The following is an 18,682-nucleotide window of genomic DNA, read 5'->3' as shown; positions in this document are numbered from 1 at the left end:
GTCAGATCCGGGAAACAGAATGAAATTAATTATTACCTAATTTTCCTTGTTTGTAAATGTACAAATTATTTAAACGAGGTTGCTTTTAATGAAAATTGGAAAGTGGTTCTCACAAAGGTGGGTGTTTTGTTGACTGACCACTCATGCACTCCTACAGTTATGTGCACTTATGTGCAAATGTTCTGCCAAACTAAAATAGCCGCTTTAAGCTGGTTGACATTCACAGATGAAGCCACTGCAGAAGTCCCACTTTCTAGTAAACACTTGCTGAACCACGTCTGCATTTCTGACCCAACCCCAAGAGGAATTATTTGGAAAAATCAAGTCTTTTAAGGCATTGGAAGTTACAAGGAATGGTCTGGTAACTAGTAGGTTGAGAGGCAACTGAATTTTGTTTTAAAATATACTCATTTGTTTCTACTGTGTAAAATTCAAGAAAGAATAGTCTGTGGTGTTGATGCAGGGCAGATGCAGGAGAAAAGCATTAAGAGGGACTTCAATTTGATTTGATTTTGCCTATATATAGCTGTTGACTCCATCTGGATATCTAATTTTCACAGAAACAAGTGATGCATACACTGATTGCCTGCGCACCGCTTGTTGTGTTTTCTGTAAAGTACCTGTCTGCCGAGCTCCGAGCCTCTGAGGAATTCATCCACTGAAGCTCCTCTCCTCCTTGCATGGGGAGAGTCATAGCCGTCCTCCTCCTCGTCAGAGTTCAGTGGCTGCAGAGAGTTACCCCGCTCACTGAAGATGTTCCTCTTCTCAACCTGACATACGATATAGACACAGAGTAGAAATATTAGTTAATTAAGTCATTTAGTCTAATAAGTCTGAAAGTCATATTTTTCTTAAAACAAGGGGGAAATTCTGCAAATGAGGTGAGATAATTCCACTTTTTACAATGCAGTTTCACTTGTTTCAAGAAACAAATGACAATATCTTGAAACAGCAGAATGAGGCATATCACTCCATTAGTATCAAAGGAAGGACAGTTTATTTAAAGACAATTTTTGAAACAAGTTAATTTCCATTGGAAACAAGTTAAATTATCTCATCATACTGGCAGATTTTCTCACTTGTGTTCTGAAAAAATACATTTTAAGATGCCATACTAGATGACATGTTAAGACGGATATTTTGATTATTTTAAGTAGGTCCTCACGCACCCGGTTGCCCTCGGCGAACACTCTCTGGGCAGCTTCCCTGGCCATGGCCTTGGCGATGGTGTTGGGGATGGGGACTCCCTGAGGCTGTGGCAGGATCCTCTGAGGAGAGGGCGAACGCCGCGGCTGGAAGTGGGGCGGCTCCAGGTTGGGTCCGCGCATGGGAGGCAGCGGAGAGGGGGAGCGCTCCCAGGGCTGGCCCGGCCGCAGGCCCACCTCGTGCTCTTTGGTTTCTGGCTCTCTGGCACTTACTAAGGGTTTGGACTTGGGCATGGGGTGGGACTGGAAATGAGGCTGGGGATGAGGTGGGGGGTGGTGGACGGGCTGCGAGTGGGGCAGCGTGTGGGGCTGGGCTCGAGGCAGGGGCTGCACTTGGGGCTGAGGGTGATTCGGGGGGTAGGTGGACGGGTAGGGAGGGTGGGTTTGCGAGTGCACTGGGTGGGGCATATGGTGGGGAGGCGCAGTGGTGCGGTGGGAGAGACGCGGAGAGCCCAGGAGATTGTGTGGAATGATGGCCACGGGCGAGTCCTGGGACTCTCCTTGTGCTGATAACGTCCTTACAATGACTTCCCTGGCCTCCAGACACTGAATCCTGTTTAACTCCACGGTCACATAGTCTGCCGTAGGGTACAAGACCTCTGCTATCTGCATTCACACAGGAACCAGAACAAAAGTCCTCACCAAAGGGCAATTCAGAATGTCAGCATGCACAAGCAGGTACTCTGTAACCCATATAGGCCATCATATAGACCTAGATACGTGTGTTTGCAGCTCTCGTACATATTGAGTGTAGGGAAATACCTGCTCTTTTTAAAACTCAAAATGTTGGAAAAACCATCATGGCAGACTTTACCATATTTAAGCTTTAATTATAGCACCCACTTCAGGCCACTGGGGAATTTTTGTCCCCTGTCTCTACTCAGCATTCTGTTTTTTTGTTTCCTGACTGACATCACAGTGGATGGACACTAAGAAACACACACGCACACACACAATAAACACACTACCTCTCTGTGGATGTGGGATGTTACAGTGACACAGCAACATGGAGCCCATTACAGCTCTGTTTGCAAATCTATGCCTTACATAATTTCTGCCGTCACCATGGGCTAGATGTCAACATTATATTATATCTCCAGCAGATGGCAGTAGAATCTTACTCCCAAATGTCACTACTGAGGATGGCAAAGGCTGACTCTTGCAAAATGCATTATGAGACTCTAAAAAAGAAAAATAAACATTTGATACCTTTTGTCCCTTTGTGCACACGGCATAGCCGATCACGTTGGCTCCGTTGGAAGTTCCTGCGGGTGTCAGGGGCGGCGGCTTCCATCTGACCTGCAGGACCCCAGGCGTCTGACCGCACTGGACCTGCACCTCCTGGGGAGGGAAAGGGGGCCCTGGGGAACACAACACACACACTGGATAAGGAGAGAAAGAAAAAACAACGTAACACTAGCTGAACCATTTCTGCCCTCTTTGATCAAATCACAGTGTGTTGACCTGACTCGGTACCATGCACAGTTCTCACATTTGATAATCACTGCAGAATGTTATGAAATGAGGATTTTCTCAGTGCTGCGGGAACAGCATAATATGCCTCACAGGTAGTTATCTAGGTGTAATGTTGCCTTTGGGTATACTGAATGTAGGCAGAATGTATACAGCCAGAAATGGGCAGTATTTCCATTTTATTTATTAGAACAACCATCATGTAAATTAAAAGGAATTAATAACTCAAATATTCTCTGGCAGAAAATCGGTTTGAATATCATTGCATTTTCAAACATATTTCCCATTTTTACTGTAATGAACAAGTCAGTGCTGTGATACTGGTCTGATGATACGATGCAATGAGACAAACAGTGATCAGACCAGTGAACCATAAGGCCTCAGCCAGGACCAGCACAGGAAGAGAAGACTCAAAGGGCAGATAGCCTGTTCAATGGATGTCATCCCATTAAAGGGCGTTCTGAGTTAAAATCTGTAAACTGAGGTTCATAATTTCCCATAAAAATGGAGACACTATGGATACACACAGAGAGGCTGGGCTAAGCAGGGAAAACACTGCTGTGCTGCAGATGTATTTTGAAAATCTGTATTTTAATAAATATCTCATGTGACCAGTATTTTGTAATTAATTTAGATTTTTTTTTAAAACGTGTCAAATATATCAAAATTATTATATATCAGAATTACAAAGCACTTGTGCCAATAAATGCTTTATTTTTTTAAAGACATTTATTTAGTTGAATGTAGTATTTATTATATTTCAATTCATTTGTAGAGAGATCCCTTTTGATATATTTATGCCGATCTCAGTGCGTGGTTCATGATGTGTGTACTGGTGTTCATTCATATGCAACACTGCGCAGGCGTTACGTTGGTTGAGAAAACACAGTTTGCCAACATTCTACCATGAATGGAAGTACAGCAATATCCTGCTGCCAGATTCTTACTCATAATGTTCTATGGAGCATCCAAAAAAACAGTTTGCTGTTTTCACAGTCTGTCAATGCTGCCTGCATACTAACCAACAAGACCCATCTGTGCAGCTCTGCTGCTACCCTGCAGTCACACAGTCAGCGAGTGAGCAGATGCAGTCAGCAGTATCTCAGAGCTGCAACCCACAGCTGTGTCTGAGAACCTACATCAATGCAATCTTAATCACATTTCTACACTGACTGTCAGCAGACACACAGTCTTGGAACAGGAGCACGAGCTGTTTGGAGAATTCATTTCCTCTTGTCATTTTTAAACTATGCCTGTCATAAACAACAAGCTCCTGCGAGAGCTAAGATGAGTGTTTAAATGAATATTTCAGTGGAGCCACTTTCATTAATACTAGACACATGCAGCAGACACTGATTTCCAGGCAGGGAATTGAGGCTGCTTGGTGTGACTAATATTAATACAAATGTTGTATCACTAAGAAGTAATGAAGTCACTTGCTAAAGAACACATGCTGAGCATGGAAACCTAATACAGTGCTTACGTACACTATGCTCCCTATTAATAGAAGTCCTCAACCACCAATACTGAGACCATTTCAGATGCCACTAATTAACATGTTCAATAGCAGATCATTTAAAGAACTCTCACTCAGCATGTCAGCTGCCAAGTCCATTCAAACTTCAACAATTCTCTTTCTCTCCCTCTGTCCTTCCTTCTCTCTCTCTCTCTCTCTATGTCCTTCCTTCCTGCTTTCTCTTTCTCTCTTTTCTGTTCACTATTTTAAACGGTATTGTGTTTTTATACTGCTGCTGCCGTCTTGGCCAGGTTTCCCCTGAAAAAGAGATTTTTGGTCTCACAGGGACTTACCTGGTTAAATAAAGGTTAAATAAATAAAATAAAACAGCCCATTAAGCTTTCAGTTTCAAGCAAAAAAAAAAAAACAACAACCCCAAAACGCATGTTGTATAAATAGTGAGGGAGTGGAAGCATCAAAGACATTAAATTTAGAGAGGACTGGAATAACTCGCAACAATGTGGAGGCTACAAAGTGGGTCATGTAATTGGTGTCTTCATCCAAGGGAATGAGATCAATTCCCGTTAATTGAAAGCCTCTGAAACGGTGTCTTTATCTTATCATGTGCCATGATCACAACGTGAGGTTGTGGCCCCCCCGGTGTTCCCTGTGATGAGCCTCCACCCGAAGCTCCATCTGCCTCTCCCGTGTGTCTCCACCTCCTCTTTCTCCTCCCATCCTCTGGAGCACTTAGTCACTTTAAAAGCAACAGTCTGATGTCTCTCTGTTCCGTATTTCATTTGTACAAGTGGCTAACTATACCTATGCCTCTGCACCCCTCCACAAAAACAGTACCAGAAATATAGCTGGCTGTGTGGAGAGAAATCGCTCTCATTACATTCTTACTGTAAAAGGATTTTCTGTACCAGGAAAGCCAGGCTGTGAGACCCAATTTTAATAGTGCTGGCACCAGCAAAGCCTTAAGGAGCCTCATGGGAGAAGAATCCAAGAGATATACACATACTATTTACACAGTTTCCCTCTCCCCAACCAGTTCTGTTTTCCCTCTCGCCTGTTGTCTCCGATGTTATGCTGCTTTTTTCAGCGAATGCTTCTTGGATGTCTACTCATAACACTTTTCTCTTTTTTTTTTTTCCCCTCTTTCTACCATGCATGTGTCTTATCGCAGTGGTACACACAAGTCCTTGAGGGCAATCTAAAAGTGGCTGGGGAAAAAATGAAAACAAGGTCTCAGATGTTTGTCAGGTTTGCATTTGTAAATGTAATGGGCTCAAAGCTTGTCAGTGAGTAAATAAATAGATTGCTGTGTCTGCTGTAAATAATCAGATGGCTTTCATTGTAAATTATCAGATGACTTTGAGCCAGCAAGCAATAATGTACTGCAACAACAACAATAAGACTGGGAGAGAACTGCATAACTACAGTTCCTCTTCATCATAAATACGTCCTATGAATGAAAAATACAGACTGATGACAACAGTTATGCTAAGAACATCCTTGTAGGTATGGCAGAGGCTACATACATATAGTATCAACCAGCAAACCATAAACAACGTACAAAAATAGCCTGCCCCTGCATGAGAGGGTGGCACAGTATGACAGATAAAAGTGAAATGCGAGTTGAGGAATGTTGCGGAGGCTGACCTGCAGGCTGAGTGCAGAACTCCACAGAGATCTCCCTTTTCTCCCTCTGCTCCAGAGGAAGCTGCCAAGGCACCTGATGCGGCCGCGCCACAGCCTTCACCTTGTACACCGTCATGGGCTTCAGGTTGAAGAACTGGTACTTGTAGCCCCCCGCCTTGACCATGTCGTACTCCGCACCGTTGAGGAAGATGGTGTGACTGTAGTTGCTGTTGCTGGGCATCCAGGAGAGCTCAGCGGAAACCTGCGTGATGCTGTCCACCCGCAGGTAGTAGGGCGCCACCACCACGTCCTTTCCCACCAGCAGAGTGCACCGCAGCTCGTCCGACGGGCCCCTGTCGGTGATGCTCTGCACCGAGATGCGGTAGGTGTTGGTGGCCAGGTTGAGCTTCTCGATGAGAGACTTTGTCCTGCCCCCAAAGGGAACACTCATGCGCACCTCCTTATCCACCAAGACATTGTAGCCACTGATGGAGCCCCAGCCCGGCGGGACCACGGGGGGATCCCAGCCGACGATCACGCTCTTGGCCAGCTGTTTGATCAGGTTGATGCGGCGGGGGTAAGGCACGATGTCTTCGCCAACCTCGTCAATGCTGACATCCAGGGTTCCTGTCCCGTTGCTGCAGGTGCCCAGGAGGTCCATGCCCAGGCTGCTGGTGCTGAGACAGTCCAGCTTACTGTCAGACAGCAGGCTGCTTATGCTCGTGCCGGTGCCCAAGCCCGTGCCCAAGCCGCTGCCCAAGCCGGTGCCCAAGCCCGTGCTCAAGCCCGTGCTCAAGCCTGTGCCTATACCAACACCCAGTCTCTGAGTCCCCAGGCTACTGTGGTTGAGGTAGCCAGGTTCTTTAGCCCCGTCTCGGTGCTGAACAGAGTGCGTCTCCTCATCCTGGACAAAATCCACAAAATTGGAGGGGACAAGACCCTGCTGTCCATCTAGCAGCTCTCCTGAGGAACAAAGAGGACAAGAGAGGATGAAGAGACAGTTGATATTGCTGTGATATGAGAAGAAGAGATTAAATTATATAAGGGCATATCAGACCTTCATAAAAGCCATCCTCGTCCATCGTCCCGTAAACGTAGAGGTACTTCCCTGCCACCAGGGGGAGCTCAGCCTCAGGATGCTCATTGGGCCCATCATAGGGATTATAACTACAGTGAAAAAACATAAATAGATAGTTCAGCTGTCAAGGTGATGTACAGTACAGTCCCTGTATTATATTTTACACTAATTTGAAAGAAATTCAAACAATTACTACCCATCCAAGTATCCAATGTCTATTTGTTTTTTTTTTTCATTTTAAACACTGCACTACCCTAATATGTAAGTCCAGGAAAGAGGCATTTGCTGAGGGCTGCTTCAAAAATATGAAGAATATATTTTTTTCAGGCAAAATGAGAGAGCTAAAGATGGTGTGGGTGGAAAGCGCTGGGCCTGTTTCACATATTTGTGTTCTGAGGATTCCAATTATTTTTTGTGCTGACAGGTAATTTTCTTTGGTGAGAGAAACACTGCATCATTTTTAAGACCAGAGCTTAAAGCTCTGTGAGACAAAGCAAATACTCTACACAAAGCCTATCCATGCCAGGCTACCAGTTCATTTTAAAGGGATGGTTCAGGATTTTTAGCAGCCTATCCTACTGATCATTACCCAGGACCTCTCTTTGGGCATCACTTCACTTTGGTGTTTGGGTGTCTAAAATATTGGCACAAAGCTCCGGTTAGCATTTACTCTCAAAACTGCATATAAACCATTCAGTATACTGTACTTCCATAGCTAGAGCATTACAAGGACTTGAAAGGGCTTGTAGGCAATTTTGAGAGTAATGATTTCATGCAACACTGACTTGAATTCAAATGCAAACAAGAGGTTGATGCCAATTTGTTAGAAACAAAAACTGAAATATTGCCCAACGTGGGGCTTGATCAATAACAAAGACTTCTAAAAATTTTGAGAATCGCTTTTAAGGCATCTCGTATTAAGCTGAATCCTGCACTGGAACAAAAAAAACATCTATGTGATATAATTTAAGCTGTAATTTTGTTTGATTCAATTCAAACATGATAAACTGTGGATAGATAGTGAATAATTAATTGTGTGTATAGTGTTTGTGTATACATACCTGTACCGAGCAATACACAGACGAACCTTTCCTGTGAACTTCGGCTTGGACCTGGTGGTTGAGCTGAGTTCTTTGTCCATCTAGTGAAGAAAAAGAAAACACAAATACCCTGTTTAAAGAAAAAGAAAATCCTTCCCAGTGTTTTCTTTTGGAGCTTCACTTTATGTACAGAAAGCCAGAGTAACATACTTTCTAAGTTAAAATGATTTTGCCCCTTATGAAAGTAGAGACTCATAAATTCCCATAAAACTTAGATAAGTGCCAAAATCTTCAGAGGCAAAGTGTAAAAACAAACATATTGGGTCTTTCAAACAATTTCACAATTTCGGTGCTCTGTACTGGGAGAATGATGGGTTTTCATTATGTGCTGCCTTAGCCAACCTTCCTCTATCACAGTGAGATGAGCTTTAGGGTTAGACAAGCAGGCTTGTGACTGGAAGGTCACCGGTTCAAATCCCTGGACAAGCCGGGACAAGGAAAGTGAATGACGCTCTTTGTAGTAGAGGACTGGTTGTCCTGGACTGCTCCCAGGTGTGTATGACTGTGAAGTAGTGCATGGCTGACAAAGACCAAATGTTCTCGGCAAACCTTTCATGGATGAATAAAATTCAGGCTTAGAATGACAGAGAACAGTACAGTATAGTAACCATGCTGGAAATAATAACACAATGAAACATCTATCTCCTTTAGGAAATCAGGGTCACTTATTCACTTATTCTCGCTGTCAGCCATTCACACATTGATACTTCAGCAAGCTCATACAGAGTTAATCATGGTTTGAATGAGTGCTTGGTGAAATAAGCAGACTTGACTGATGGGCCAATGTAATTGACGTTTGAAGAGACAGAGAAGAAGCAAGAAGAAGAATGTATGGCTTGACAAATCGTTGTATCTATTCTCTTTAATTCTTACTTCTTTACCATGCACTTCTCTATCATACAGGATCATTTTAGGGACACAGGAATATTTGCTGCATCTATTGTCAGGGATCTATGGGTTTGACCCTTGCATTCCTTTTTATTAGTTACTTGTAATGTTGGTGCTCTAGGAATTTAAAGCTGCACCATGCCATTTTTGCACATTGGCCACCCAAAATGGCAGCAAGAGGTAACTATTTTAATTTTGAGGAAGTCAATGCCCAGAAATCATGAAAGGTGACATGCTCTTGTTTACCAACTCGGTCTGTGATCGCTTTATACCAAAGGATACCAAAGGAACAAGAGAGGCATTATATCTAATGTTGAAAGTGGAAATATCTTGCTGTAGGGTAACTTGATACCTTGTATTTTTCTTTTTCTTTTAAAGCAGCTCATAAAACATGCATTTTCTAGTTTCATTTCCTGTGCACCGAGAATATTCCACACCAGTGGTCATTCCCAACCACATGGGCTCGTATGGACAAATCCAGGAAGTCTCATGCATCACTGATGGGTGGATTTTCTCTTGTTCAGTTTAACACATTAGATTGAAAATCGAATTGTATCTGAAAGGGTTTTTAAAGCTGCACTAGGAAACTTCACACGTTGGCAACTCCAAATGGCAGTGATAGGTAACAGTTTTACAAATTTGAACTTCAGTACCCAGAAATCCTGTACCGTGACATCAGTGAACTGCACACATCACACTCATGTTTACCAACCTGACTGGTCTGTGATGCTTGATACCAAAGGTTACTAGAGGGACAAGAGAGGCAAAAGAGTCCAGCTTTCTCTGGACGGAGCGCTCACTCACTGCTGTGTAGGAGACAGTTTGTATTTTACTATTAAGATTTGATTCGTCACTTCCGGAGGTGTACATACCTGATGTGAGAATTTCATTTAGGCAAATGGGGCAAATCTATAATGTCTCAATTAGTGGGGATGACCCACTCTCCTCTGTTGCAGCCCCACTTTGTGATTTAGACTGATAAGACGGGTCTATTTTTACTTAAAACATATTGCCTCCTGCAGCTTTAAGCTTATTAGACTGTTGCCCTCATTGTAAGTTGCTCTAGATAAGTGCTAAACGTCTAAAATGCAAATGAAGAAAGGTTTAGTTTAGTTTATTAGTTTATAATGTCGTTGACAGTCCCCATTAATTAACTGTAACAGTAACAGTAAATGGGGCAGCTTTAGCCTACATGGCTAATTTCCAGCTGTTGTCCCCGGCCAGCTGACAAAAGGCAACCTAAAATAGATTAGTTAAAAGAAAAAAATAAAACAGAACAGACAAAAGAAAAAAAAAGAAAATAATAATAATAATCACAATCATAGCAAGCACAAAGGAGACAAGACATACAAACACATGAAGGCAGGTAAGGGTGACATAAAGGGACAACATCAATGGAGTTCATGAGATAAAAACAATACAAAGGGGACAAGGGAACAAGGGAAGAGAAAATAATCACAGCAATCACAAGCAAATGGGCAGGACATACAAACCTATGCAGACAGGTAGTAATGACATAGAGGGGTACCATCAATGAAGTTCAAACAACAATACAAAGGGAACAAGGGAAGTGAGAAGAGGAAAAAAATAGCTATAACAAAGAATGATAAATGACCAAATGTACTTTTCCTGAATGTGACTACACAGTCGTGTGGTGCTTCTGGTGGTCTGATTGGTATTGTCACGTTGGGTTATGAATGAATTAAGAGGAGAAGGAGCGATGTTATGCAAGATTTTATAGACCAGGCAGAGGTTTTTGTATGTGATTACATCTTCCCAACTCAGAAGTTTATGACTATTTAGAATGATACAATGATGGAAGCTGTTAGGTTTCTGGTCCAGAACTTTAATGGTTTGTTTGTAAAGGGTTGCCAGTGGCTTTAGTGTAGAGCTGTTAGTTTGTCCCCAACTTGTCAGACAGTATGTTAGATGTGACATAATCATGGCATTCATGTTAGCTGCACTAAAGGTCATTGCGTTTCTAATATATTTAAAGTTGGCTAAGTTAAACTTGACCCTGTGGCACACTTTCTTAATATGTGCTTAAGGTGCCGTACAGTGTACAAACAGACACAATGAGAAGGCATACCTCCGAGAGGAAAGGCCGTCTGGGGCTGCTGGCTCGACTGCGGGTGAGGAATGTTGGCTTGACGGACAGGAGCTCAGGCTTGTCCCCACTGATCTGGAGAGGTCGAATGAACTCAGATATCAAAGATCTGCTCATTGGAGTCTCATTGCCTGAGGAACAAAAGAAGCAGATATTCACATGAAAATATAACGGAAATGATATCAAAACTGTGCCAAATAAAATCATATTACCAAAAGTAATATGAGTTCATTAAATAAACACTATATTATGTATCCATGTTTGAAAAAAAACATTAACTGAAGTTCAACACGGTGTAAAAGTGTTGTATGATGTAAACTCATTCAATGCAATATACAGTGTGTCAAAATGTAATGCAAACCAGAACAACAGTAATTATGCCCTTAATTTACAGCCTGCTTCGCTCTTAGTTTATTGCATGCTGTAGCAATTAACACCAGCAATCACTTTGTTGAGCAGGTATTTTCTCATTTATCATTCTTCAGTTGTTATGTAATGTTCCAGCCCTTCTTACTGCATAAAATATATTAAAAGTTCATAGCAAGAGTACAAATTACAAATACATACAGTATTTACAGTATGCAAATATGTAGGCTAACCAAAGGTACAGTCCCTGGTACCATCCCAAGATAATTACTAATTGCTACAGCATTTGTGTATTGACTGAAAATGAGTCAAAAACAAACAGAGAACAAGCTTTGGCGGCTAGAGGCTATTTTTCACTATGATTGATTATTTCATTAGCAGTTCGGTGTTTATTCCAGTGTAAGTCTGAAGCACTGACTTCCAGACTTCTAGTTTCAGCTGTGATGTCTTTCTCCTCATTATACGCTACTTGATCGTTTACCTGGACCTGCACCACTATATAGTACTGGCTCTTCTTCTCAAGTATATATGTAGTTACTGAAAACAGCTCTCAAATGACTGTAACGATACGTTTATTCACTAGCACTGTGCTTTTCTAAGAATGGGCAACGACATACAAAAAAAAAACCTTGGTGTTCTCTCTCATTTATTTAGCTTCATTCCCTAAGGAGATATCCAACGTTTGAAACTGTGACCCCTGCTCTTGTAAAATTATTGTAGGCATGAAAGTAAAACTTGTTACGTATTGTTATTAAAGCTGCTAGCTACCTTGAGACCTTTACTTACAAAACAGTCTCATTTCAAAGAATGTTCTGTATTTTTGAAATACTGAGCAATGAACATCAGATAACGATTTATTTTTCAAACCTAAAGCATATTGGAGTGAAAGCACTGAGGATCAGTAAGATCCCACACACCTTTCCCTATGGGTGCGGCCAGTCCATTAAGGAGCTGGGACAGGGATTTGTTGGGCGATCCAGGGGATTCGCATACGGTTAAGGGTTCAGTGCTGAGGATATCAAACTTCCCAGCCTGCAGCCGGAACTTCTCCAGCTCTTTGGACAGGAGGTTGAACTGCTCACTCTGAGTCCGACATTTCTCCTCCAGCTCACGGACTTTGGCCTGATGACATAGTCAGGGAGGAGAGAGGGAGAGAGAGAGAGAGAGAGAGAGAGAGAGGATGGCAAACAAAAGAAAGTGACAGAAGAAGAAGAAATTAGGTTAAAGCGGAATGCAGGAGTGAACATTCTACACAAGAAAATTCTAGAATATACACATACGTACGTACATACGTATATGGCGCTGCACGTCTAACATCTACACACAAATAGAATGTGGAATGGGTTTTCGGACTTGAAACATGGAGATCAGTCATTACAGAGAAACACTTCCTAAACTCCTAAACTACTATTCACAGTACAGTATACAAATCACATGCAAGACTACAGTTAATGCATATGATTCTGAGGAGTAGCCTCTTTCTATGAGGGAGTAAGCATACCAAAAAATGCTCAACTTCATTGCACAGAAACAGTAAAACAAAGGCAAGATTCATCAGAAGTAATGAAACTGACAAACTGAACGTACTGTAATTGCATGGGCAGGCATAATGGAAATCCCAGGTGCTAGTGCATGATTTCTTCTGAAGTTAAATGATGGTTCGTTGACAACCAGGTCTTGAACACCACGTAATCTTCCATCTAAGACAATCTAAACCACAGACACTGAGGGGGACACTGCAGCGACCATGGAATTTTCAGCACTGCCCAATGCACAGCAATGCCTGCTGCACTACTTTCTAAGCTGTTCTGTTAAAGCACTGCGAGTGCATTTCATGCAGACAAGTTATTGTTTGGCTGGACATGAACATGCTATTAGAGGAGGGGTGACCTTTCTAATTCCTGCATTTGCAAATTAGTAAATTAGTGAATTAACACAAAGGGTGATTAGCTTATTGGCATCATACAGTTCACAACTGTATGACGAGTAGATGCTGTTTGAAACACATGCTGGATAACATACATGCAATGCTACCACTACAATGAAAAAGGATCACATCCACTGTGATCCTTTGATAGAGTTTTGCCACAATGCACAGAGCTGACTTTGACTTTATTTCCATGATAGACAAGAAATAAAAGGGCTTGTTCTAGATGGTAAGTCTGAAAAACCTGCAATGAATGAAGACTACTGAAAGACCAGTTTTATTGCAATGTATTTTACTTATTTTTTTCTGCACTTACTAAATGGATTCTGATGTTTTTTGTTTTTCTATGTGTATGCATTGCGAGTTTTAATGCCTCGTTGTTGATGCTGCTGATTGTAAATAGTTAAATTTGCACCTCCCACTGTGTCTATGAGCTTTGAGCATGTGGAAACAAGATCGGTCAGTGGGTTCCTCAGGCAGCCATCTTTGATTGAAGTCTATGCATATTCATTATGAAACTTGGTTTTATGATTAGAGTTCCTTCATTAATTGTTAAGCAACTGTAGCTAAATTTTTCTTTATGTTCAAGTCTGAAAGACCTCCAATTTATGCCATCAGTAATGTTCCAGCCCTTCAAAAAGCCCACCACTTGTGACTTAATAAAAGGCAGTTTGCTTTGATGAAAATGTTCATAGAGGCGAGTGGGTGTTATAGCCTATGGAAAGAAGATTGCTCTATACTGAGGAAGCACAGTAACAGTGCTGAAAACCAAATTCAATCCAAAAGCAATAATTCTCACATCAAATTAGTTCATTAAAATAGTCTTTGAGTTGTACCTTTTCAGTACCACATGTAAACAAAACATAACTGATCAATTTTACCATAAATACAAGACTGAAATCATAAATTGCAATATGGTATTCCATAACCATACCTCCAGAGCCAAAGAAAACAGAGGAGTACAGTATATCCTATGGACTGTACTGGGAGAGGTGGAAGAAATATCAAGTAAATAAATAAAAACAATTCTGAAATACCTGCATGCTGTCCAAGTGGTTCTGTATGTGCATAAACACAACCAATACAGTGAAAAGAGATGTTGGAAAGAAATTAAGCACAATTACACATGTGATCACTCATACACATCTTGAAAGAAAAACACTTTGGAAATTAAGGTCTGCTGTGGCACTCATGCATACGTACGTATCACTTGATTACAATAATTATAGAAAGATGAAATAATAGATAGATAATGGTCATGTATGATACAAATACATTATTGTTTATGATTTACACATTTATTTGAAAGAGACTGATATTTACAAAACCCTGTTCAGTGGGTTGAAAAGGGTGATTACCAAGTCATTTAAACCATATTGTGGAAAAAAAAAATCCATATAGATCCATATTAAATATATGAAGAACTGAAAATGTGCAAAAGGTTTCAGCCAATGAGGTCAACAGGAGTAGCAAATGGCTCCAGGCTTATATGTCTGACCGCCAGGCTGACCCGCTCCATTCACTCCAGTAGCAGTCACACACTTACACTCACAGCCGCCCCGCCCCCACCACCCCCCCGGTGTCCAGACACTCACCTCTAACAGATGGACGGCGCCCTCATGTTCCTTTTTAGCCTCAACCTGAGCCTGGGAAACACAGGTGTGAGAGAGTGAGATTCAAAATAAAACACCAGTAAGAGGCTTCTGCAAACCTCTGGAAACACTTTTCCATTCTTTATTTTACATTTATATACTGTGGCCAAGCCTGGGTCATACAGAACCAGTAAAAACTTCAAACTTTGGTTTAAAGGCAAGCTGATATGCTTTGTGTGTGTGTGGTAAAAATGTGTGTGAGCAGGTATGTAAACAAGTTGCACTTTGATGGGGTACCTAAAACGTAAAAAATGGAAAAGACAGAAAGATAGAAAGAGTGCACAGTATGGTGAGGCACGATGCCCTGATGAAGGCCAACATGGCTTTTTTTTCACCATACAGGAGTGCCTAGATTTTTGGAAAAGCCCATACTCACTATACCACACTCCCGGTACTGTGGCTTTTATTTCTACCATTTTCACATTGTTATGGTTTGTTTAGTCTAATTAGTTGTCACATGGATGAGGTTTGACACTCAGGAAAGTATTTGAAAGTCAATTCAGTATACATACCTGTGACTGACCACTCAACTGCCATCATCTGAATTGTCCTGATGTTGTAAACCTCAGCTCCTCCAATCAGGTTAAAATGATAAGAATGATTTGCTGCTACATTGCAAACCAGGTCCTGGCTAATCTTTCCTTTATAGTAGTAATGTAGATGTTCGGTGAAACAGTAAACATGTTGCCAGAATGTGTGTTTGAATGGTTGGGAAAGCCATATGTGAGAATAATGGTCTGGACTGAGGTTAAAAAAAGGTTAAAATGAGGTTAAAATGATTTTGAATGAATCTGAAATAGTATTCCACCAAAAGTACATTAAGGGTCCAGGCCACTCAATAACAATACTATTTGAGTAATACAGAACCATTGTACTGTATAAAAAACATAGCATAATACACGCTAGTTTACTTTTGGAGACTAGAAACATCTGTTGAGAAAAACAAATGTTCCACACGAATGAGAGAGCATCTGTGGACTTTCCAATTTCATAAATCCACTTCGTAGGCAATTAATTTAAGAGAATGCAGAAACCAGCCAGTGTCTCTGAAGGAAGATAACACAGTAATGAGCTTCTGCTAATGAGAGAAAAGCTGAGAACTCTGCCTGTTAATGGCTGACTCTAAAGTTGGAGGCACACTGCAGCAACAGCAACACTGAGATACAGGCTCTCAGCTGTGGGTCCAGAGGAGGCGTTGGTGACAATTCCTATCACGTTCACACTATCAGCCATCTCAGCCATCGCTGGGCTTGCTTTGACATTACAGTCGGCTCCAGTGCGCAGAGGAGGCAGCCCAACCATCAAATAGTCTCGGCCAGCATTTTTTTAAGCAAGCCTCCAAAAGTGTCATATCTACTCTAGGTTTTGGCCTTTTGATTCGCTCGCTGTAACAAACAAGAGTACTCCTGAGATGTTGAACACTGTCTGGGCAGGCTTGGAGTGTGATAGACAGCTGAAGGAAGGGGTTTAAGAGGATACACTGGAGTGGCTATAGTAGCAAAACTGCTGAACACAAAGCTCTTTGAACCCTGATGAATATGTTGATAGAGGTGAGTGGGCGTCCTAGTCTATGAAAAGTAGATTGCTCTATTCTCAGACAGCACAGTGACAGAATTGAAAACCAAATTCAATCTCCAGGCGATAATTCTCACACCAGTTTAGTTCTTTAATGCAGTCTTTGAGTTGTCTTTCACCTTTGTTGTACTGTATGTATAGCGCCACGGCTCAACACAAAGCTCTTTGACTCCTGACATGGGCACAGGCTGGGCAAACAAGAAAGGCCAGCCTTGCGGTGCTGTTAGTAATGGTGTAACCTGGCATCCCTTACCTTCTGAAGAAGGTCAATCTCCTGCTGCTTTGCATTGAGTACAGCCAAGGCCTGCTCATGCTCCAACTCTAGCTGCTGCCTCCGCTCTGCAGCCTCACGCATATGCTGTCCGCAGGGGGCAGGGGTGGAGAGCGGGGGGAGGATTGTGGGGGGCATAGAGAGGGCTGCTGTTAGTAGAACTAAAAACCAACGGCACTGAGCCAAAACAGTTGCATCTCCAGTCTTCTATTCCACACTCAGAAACGACACAGGTGTACATGTGCACACAAATAACACATACAGAGGCTGGTTCACAGTGTACTGACCTTAAAACCCTTAAAAACAAGAAAGACATAAACTATGCCACAGTGCGTGTCATGTAAGAACAGTTTATGTCAAATGATCCTCTAGAGAGATCAGATCAAATTTTGCACAAGGGTGCTTATGGATGAGGACTAGAGATGCTTTGCTGTGCGAAAAAAAAACAATCATCAATCCACAGTCAGGTTTGCTGCCCCCTTTAGGTAACACAATACCTGTTAGAAGTCTCATTACTGGGACTGTCTGAAAAGCTGTCCTCAGCGATGTTGTCTTTGCATGATCAATACAGGGTTTTTAGTTACATGAAAAGGGTGAGCAAACTCCATAGCGTGCTCACTTGTCTGTGGTCATCCATAACAACAAAAGCCATACAATACAAGGGACTGAATGCAAGGCTCTTCATAGCCCAATATGCCAGTGTCATCCAGTCATCTTACTGCTCTCATTACATGTGAATAACCAGACAAACATACAGTATTTGCAACACTGTTAGGGGAAAAGAAGCAAATGACATTTTCATGCCAATAAAAAACTTAAGGTCTAGGATAGGTAATGTCATCAAACTTGTAGGTGACATTATCATCATGAGGGGTGACCCCACCCACCCCACAACCCCACCCCGACTCTCTATCCCTTCCTCCTCCCCCCACCCATCCTCCTAAAGCCAAACTCTTTGTCCTGCCTCATGCAAAATCACATTCCACAGTGCTCTGGTCTTATAGCCAGGTGACCATTCGTATGTCTGGTAAGCAGCCCACGGATAAAGGGAAAGAGAAGCACAGCCACTGGGGTGGAGAAAAAGCATTCGGAATGGGATTGAGTAGGGCTGCTCCCTAACAGATGGACATAGCAGTGATACCTTATAATTCTAGCAGGGGGAGAGGGGATTGGGGAGAGGGGAGAGGGGATTGGGGAGAGGGGAGGGGGGAGGGGGAGGGGGGGGGAGGGGGGGGCGGAAGGGATGGGTCAGGGAGGGTTGGAAAACATTAAGGGGTGGGGTAGGAGGCGGGAGGATGAGGGGTAGGGTTGGGGGGGGGCAGTCTGCTCCAAGCTTCTACTCTTTCACAGCTCCTGGTGAGACCTCCCAACACGGCACTGGAAGGCAACAGACACGTCAGGGACATTAGACAGTATAGAGGAAGATAACCAGGTGAAGGCAGTGCAGTACAGGTAGGGAGAGGAGACTGGCAGAGGGTCAGGCTCTGTAAAAACACCTGAATCAGGCCCCCGGGATAGACATACTGCTAGAAATACAGTACATAGTGACAAATAGCGGGGACATGCCTGGCCTTCCTCACCTTGAGCACCTGCTCTAGGTTCTCCAGTTTGCCTTGGAGCTGGTTCTTCTCCCACAGGGCTGAATCTCTCTCCTGCGTCACAGCACCGAGGGTCTCTTTGAGCCGGGCATACTCAGACTTCACCTGTACATACAGAACCAGCAAGGAGCAAGGAGCCAGAGTTTGAGGGCGCGATCACACCTACAGTTCGGTTTCTGCAGTCTGAACCCTCGTGGAATAGTTTACTTTGTTGCCTTTTTGTATTTGGTTCATTTAGGTTCACACTGCCCGATTACAAGCAAACCAGGGTTTGTAAGCAAAAGTTACAAGTAGCTTGTTTATTGGACAGAGTTTTGGTAACCTGTCATCCTGCCAGGCTAG

At 42.6% G+C, this 18,682-nt stretch overlaps 1 protein-coding gene across 1 annotated transcript in view; it reads right to left on the bottom strand.

Moving 5' to 3' along the window:
• Positions 1-18,439, bottom strand: part of rimbp2b (RIMS binding protein 2b) — a 33,742-nt gene extending 15,303 nt beyond the window's left edge. The window contains exons 1-14 of the mRNA XM_071927811.2: positions 18,323-18,439; positions 16,725-16,829; positions 14,840-14,890; positions 12,235-12,439; positions 10,934-11,082; positions 7,918-7,997; positions 6,836-6,945; positions 6,593-6,741; positions 5,800-6,469; positions 2,415-2,566; positions 1,649-1,811; positions 1,507-1,514; positions 1,170-1,448; positions 621-770 (exon numbers count right to left, since the gene is read on the bottom strand). Of these exons, the coding sequence (XP_071783912.1) occupies positions 621-770; positions 1,170-1,448; positions 1,507-1,514; positions 1,649-1,811; positions 2,415-2,566; positions 5,800-6,469; positions 6,593-6,741; positions 6,836-6,945; positions 7,918-7,997; positions 10,934-11,082; positions 12,235-12,439; positions 14,840-14,890; positions 16,725-16,826 (2,268 nt within the window). The 5' untranslated portion in view covers positions 16,827-16,829; positions 18,323-18,439. The remainder of the gene's footprint in view (positions 1-620; positions 771-1,169; positions 1,449-1,506; positions 1,515-1,648; positions 1,812-2,414; positions 2,567-5,799; positions 6,470-6,592; positions 6,742-6,835; positions 6,946-7,917; positions 7,998-10,933; positions 11,083-12,234; positions 12,440-14,839; positions 14,891-16,724; positions 16,830-18,322) is intronic.
• Positions 18,440-18,682: the final 243 nt, after the last annotated feature.

Source organism: Centroberyx gerrardi, chromosome 8 (genome assembly GCF_048128805.1).
Source record: "Centroberyx gerrardi isolate f3 chromosome 8, fCenGer3.hap1.cur.20231027, whole genome shotgun sequence".
In the NCBI taxonomy this organism is placed as follows: domain Eukaryota; kingdom Metazoa; phylum Chordata; class Actinopteri; order Beryciformes; family Berycidae; genus Centroberyx; species Centroberyx gerrardi.
The sequence above is the reverse complement of the archived record's forward strand: the minus strand, read 5'-3'. Positions and strand labels throughout refer to the sequence as shown.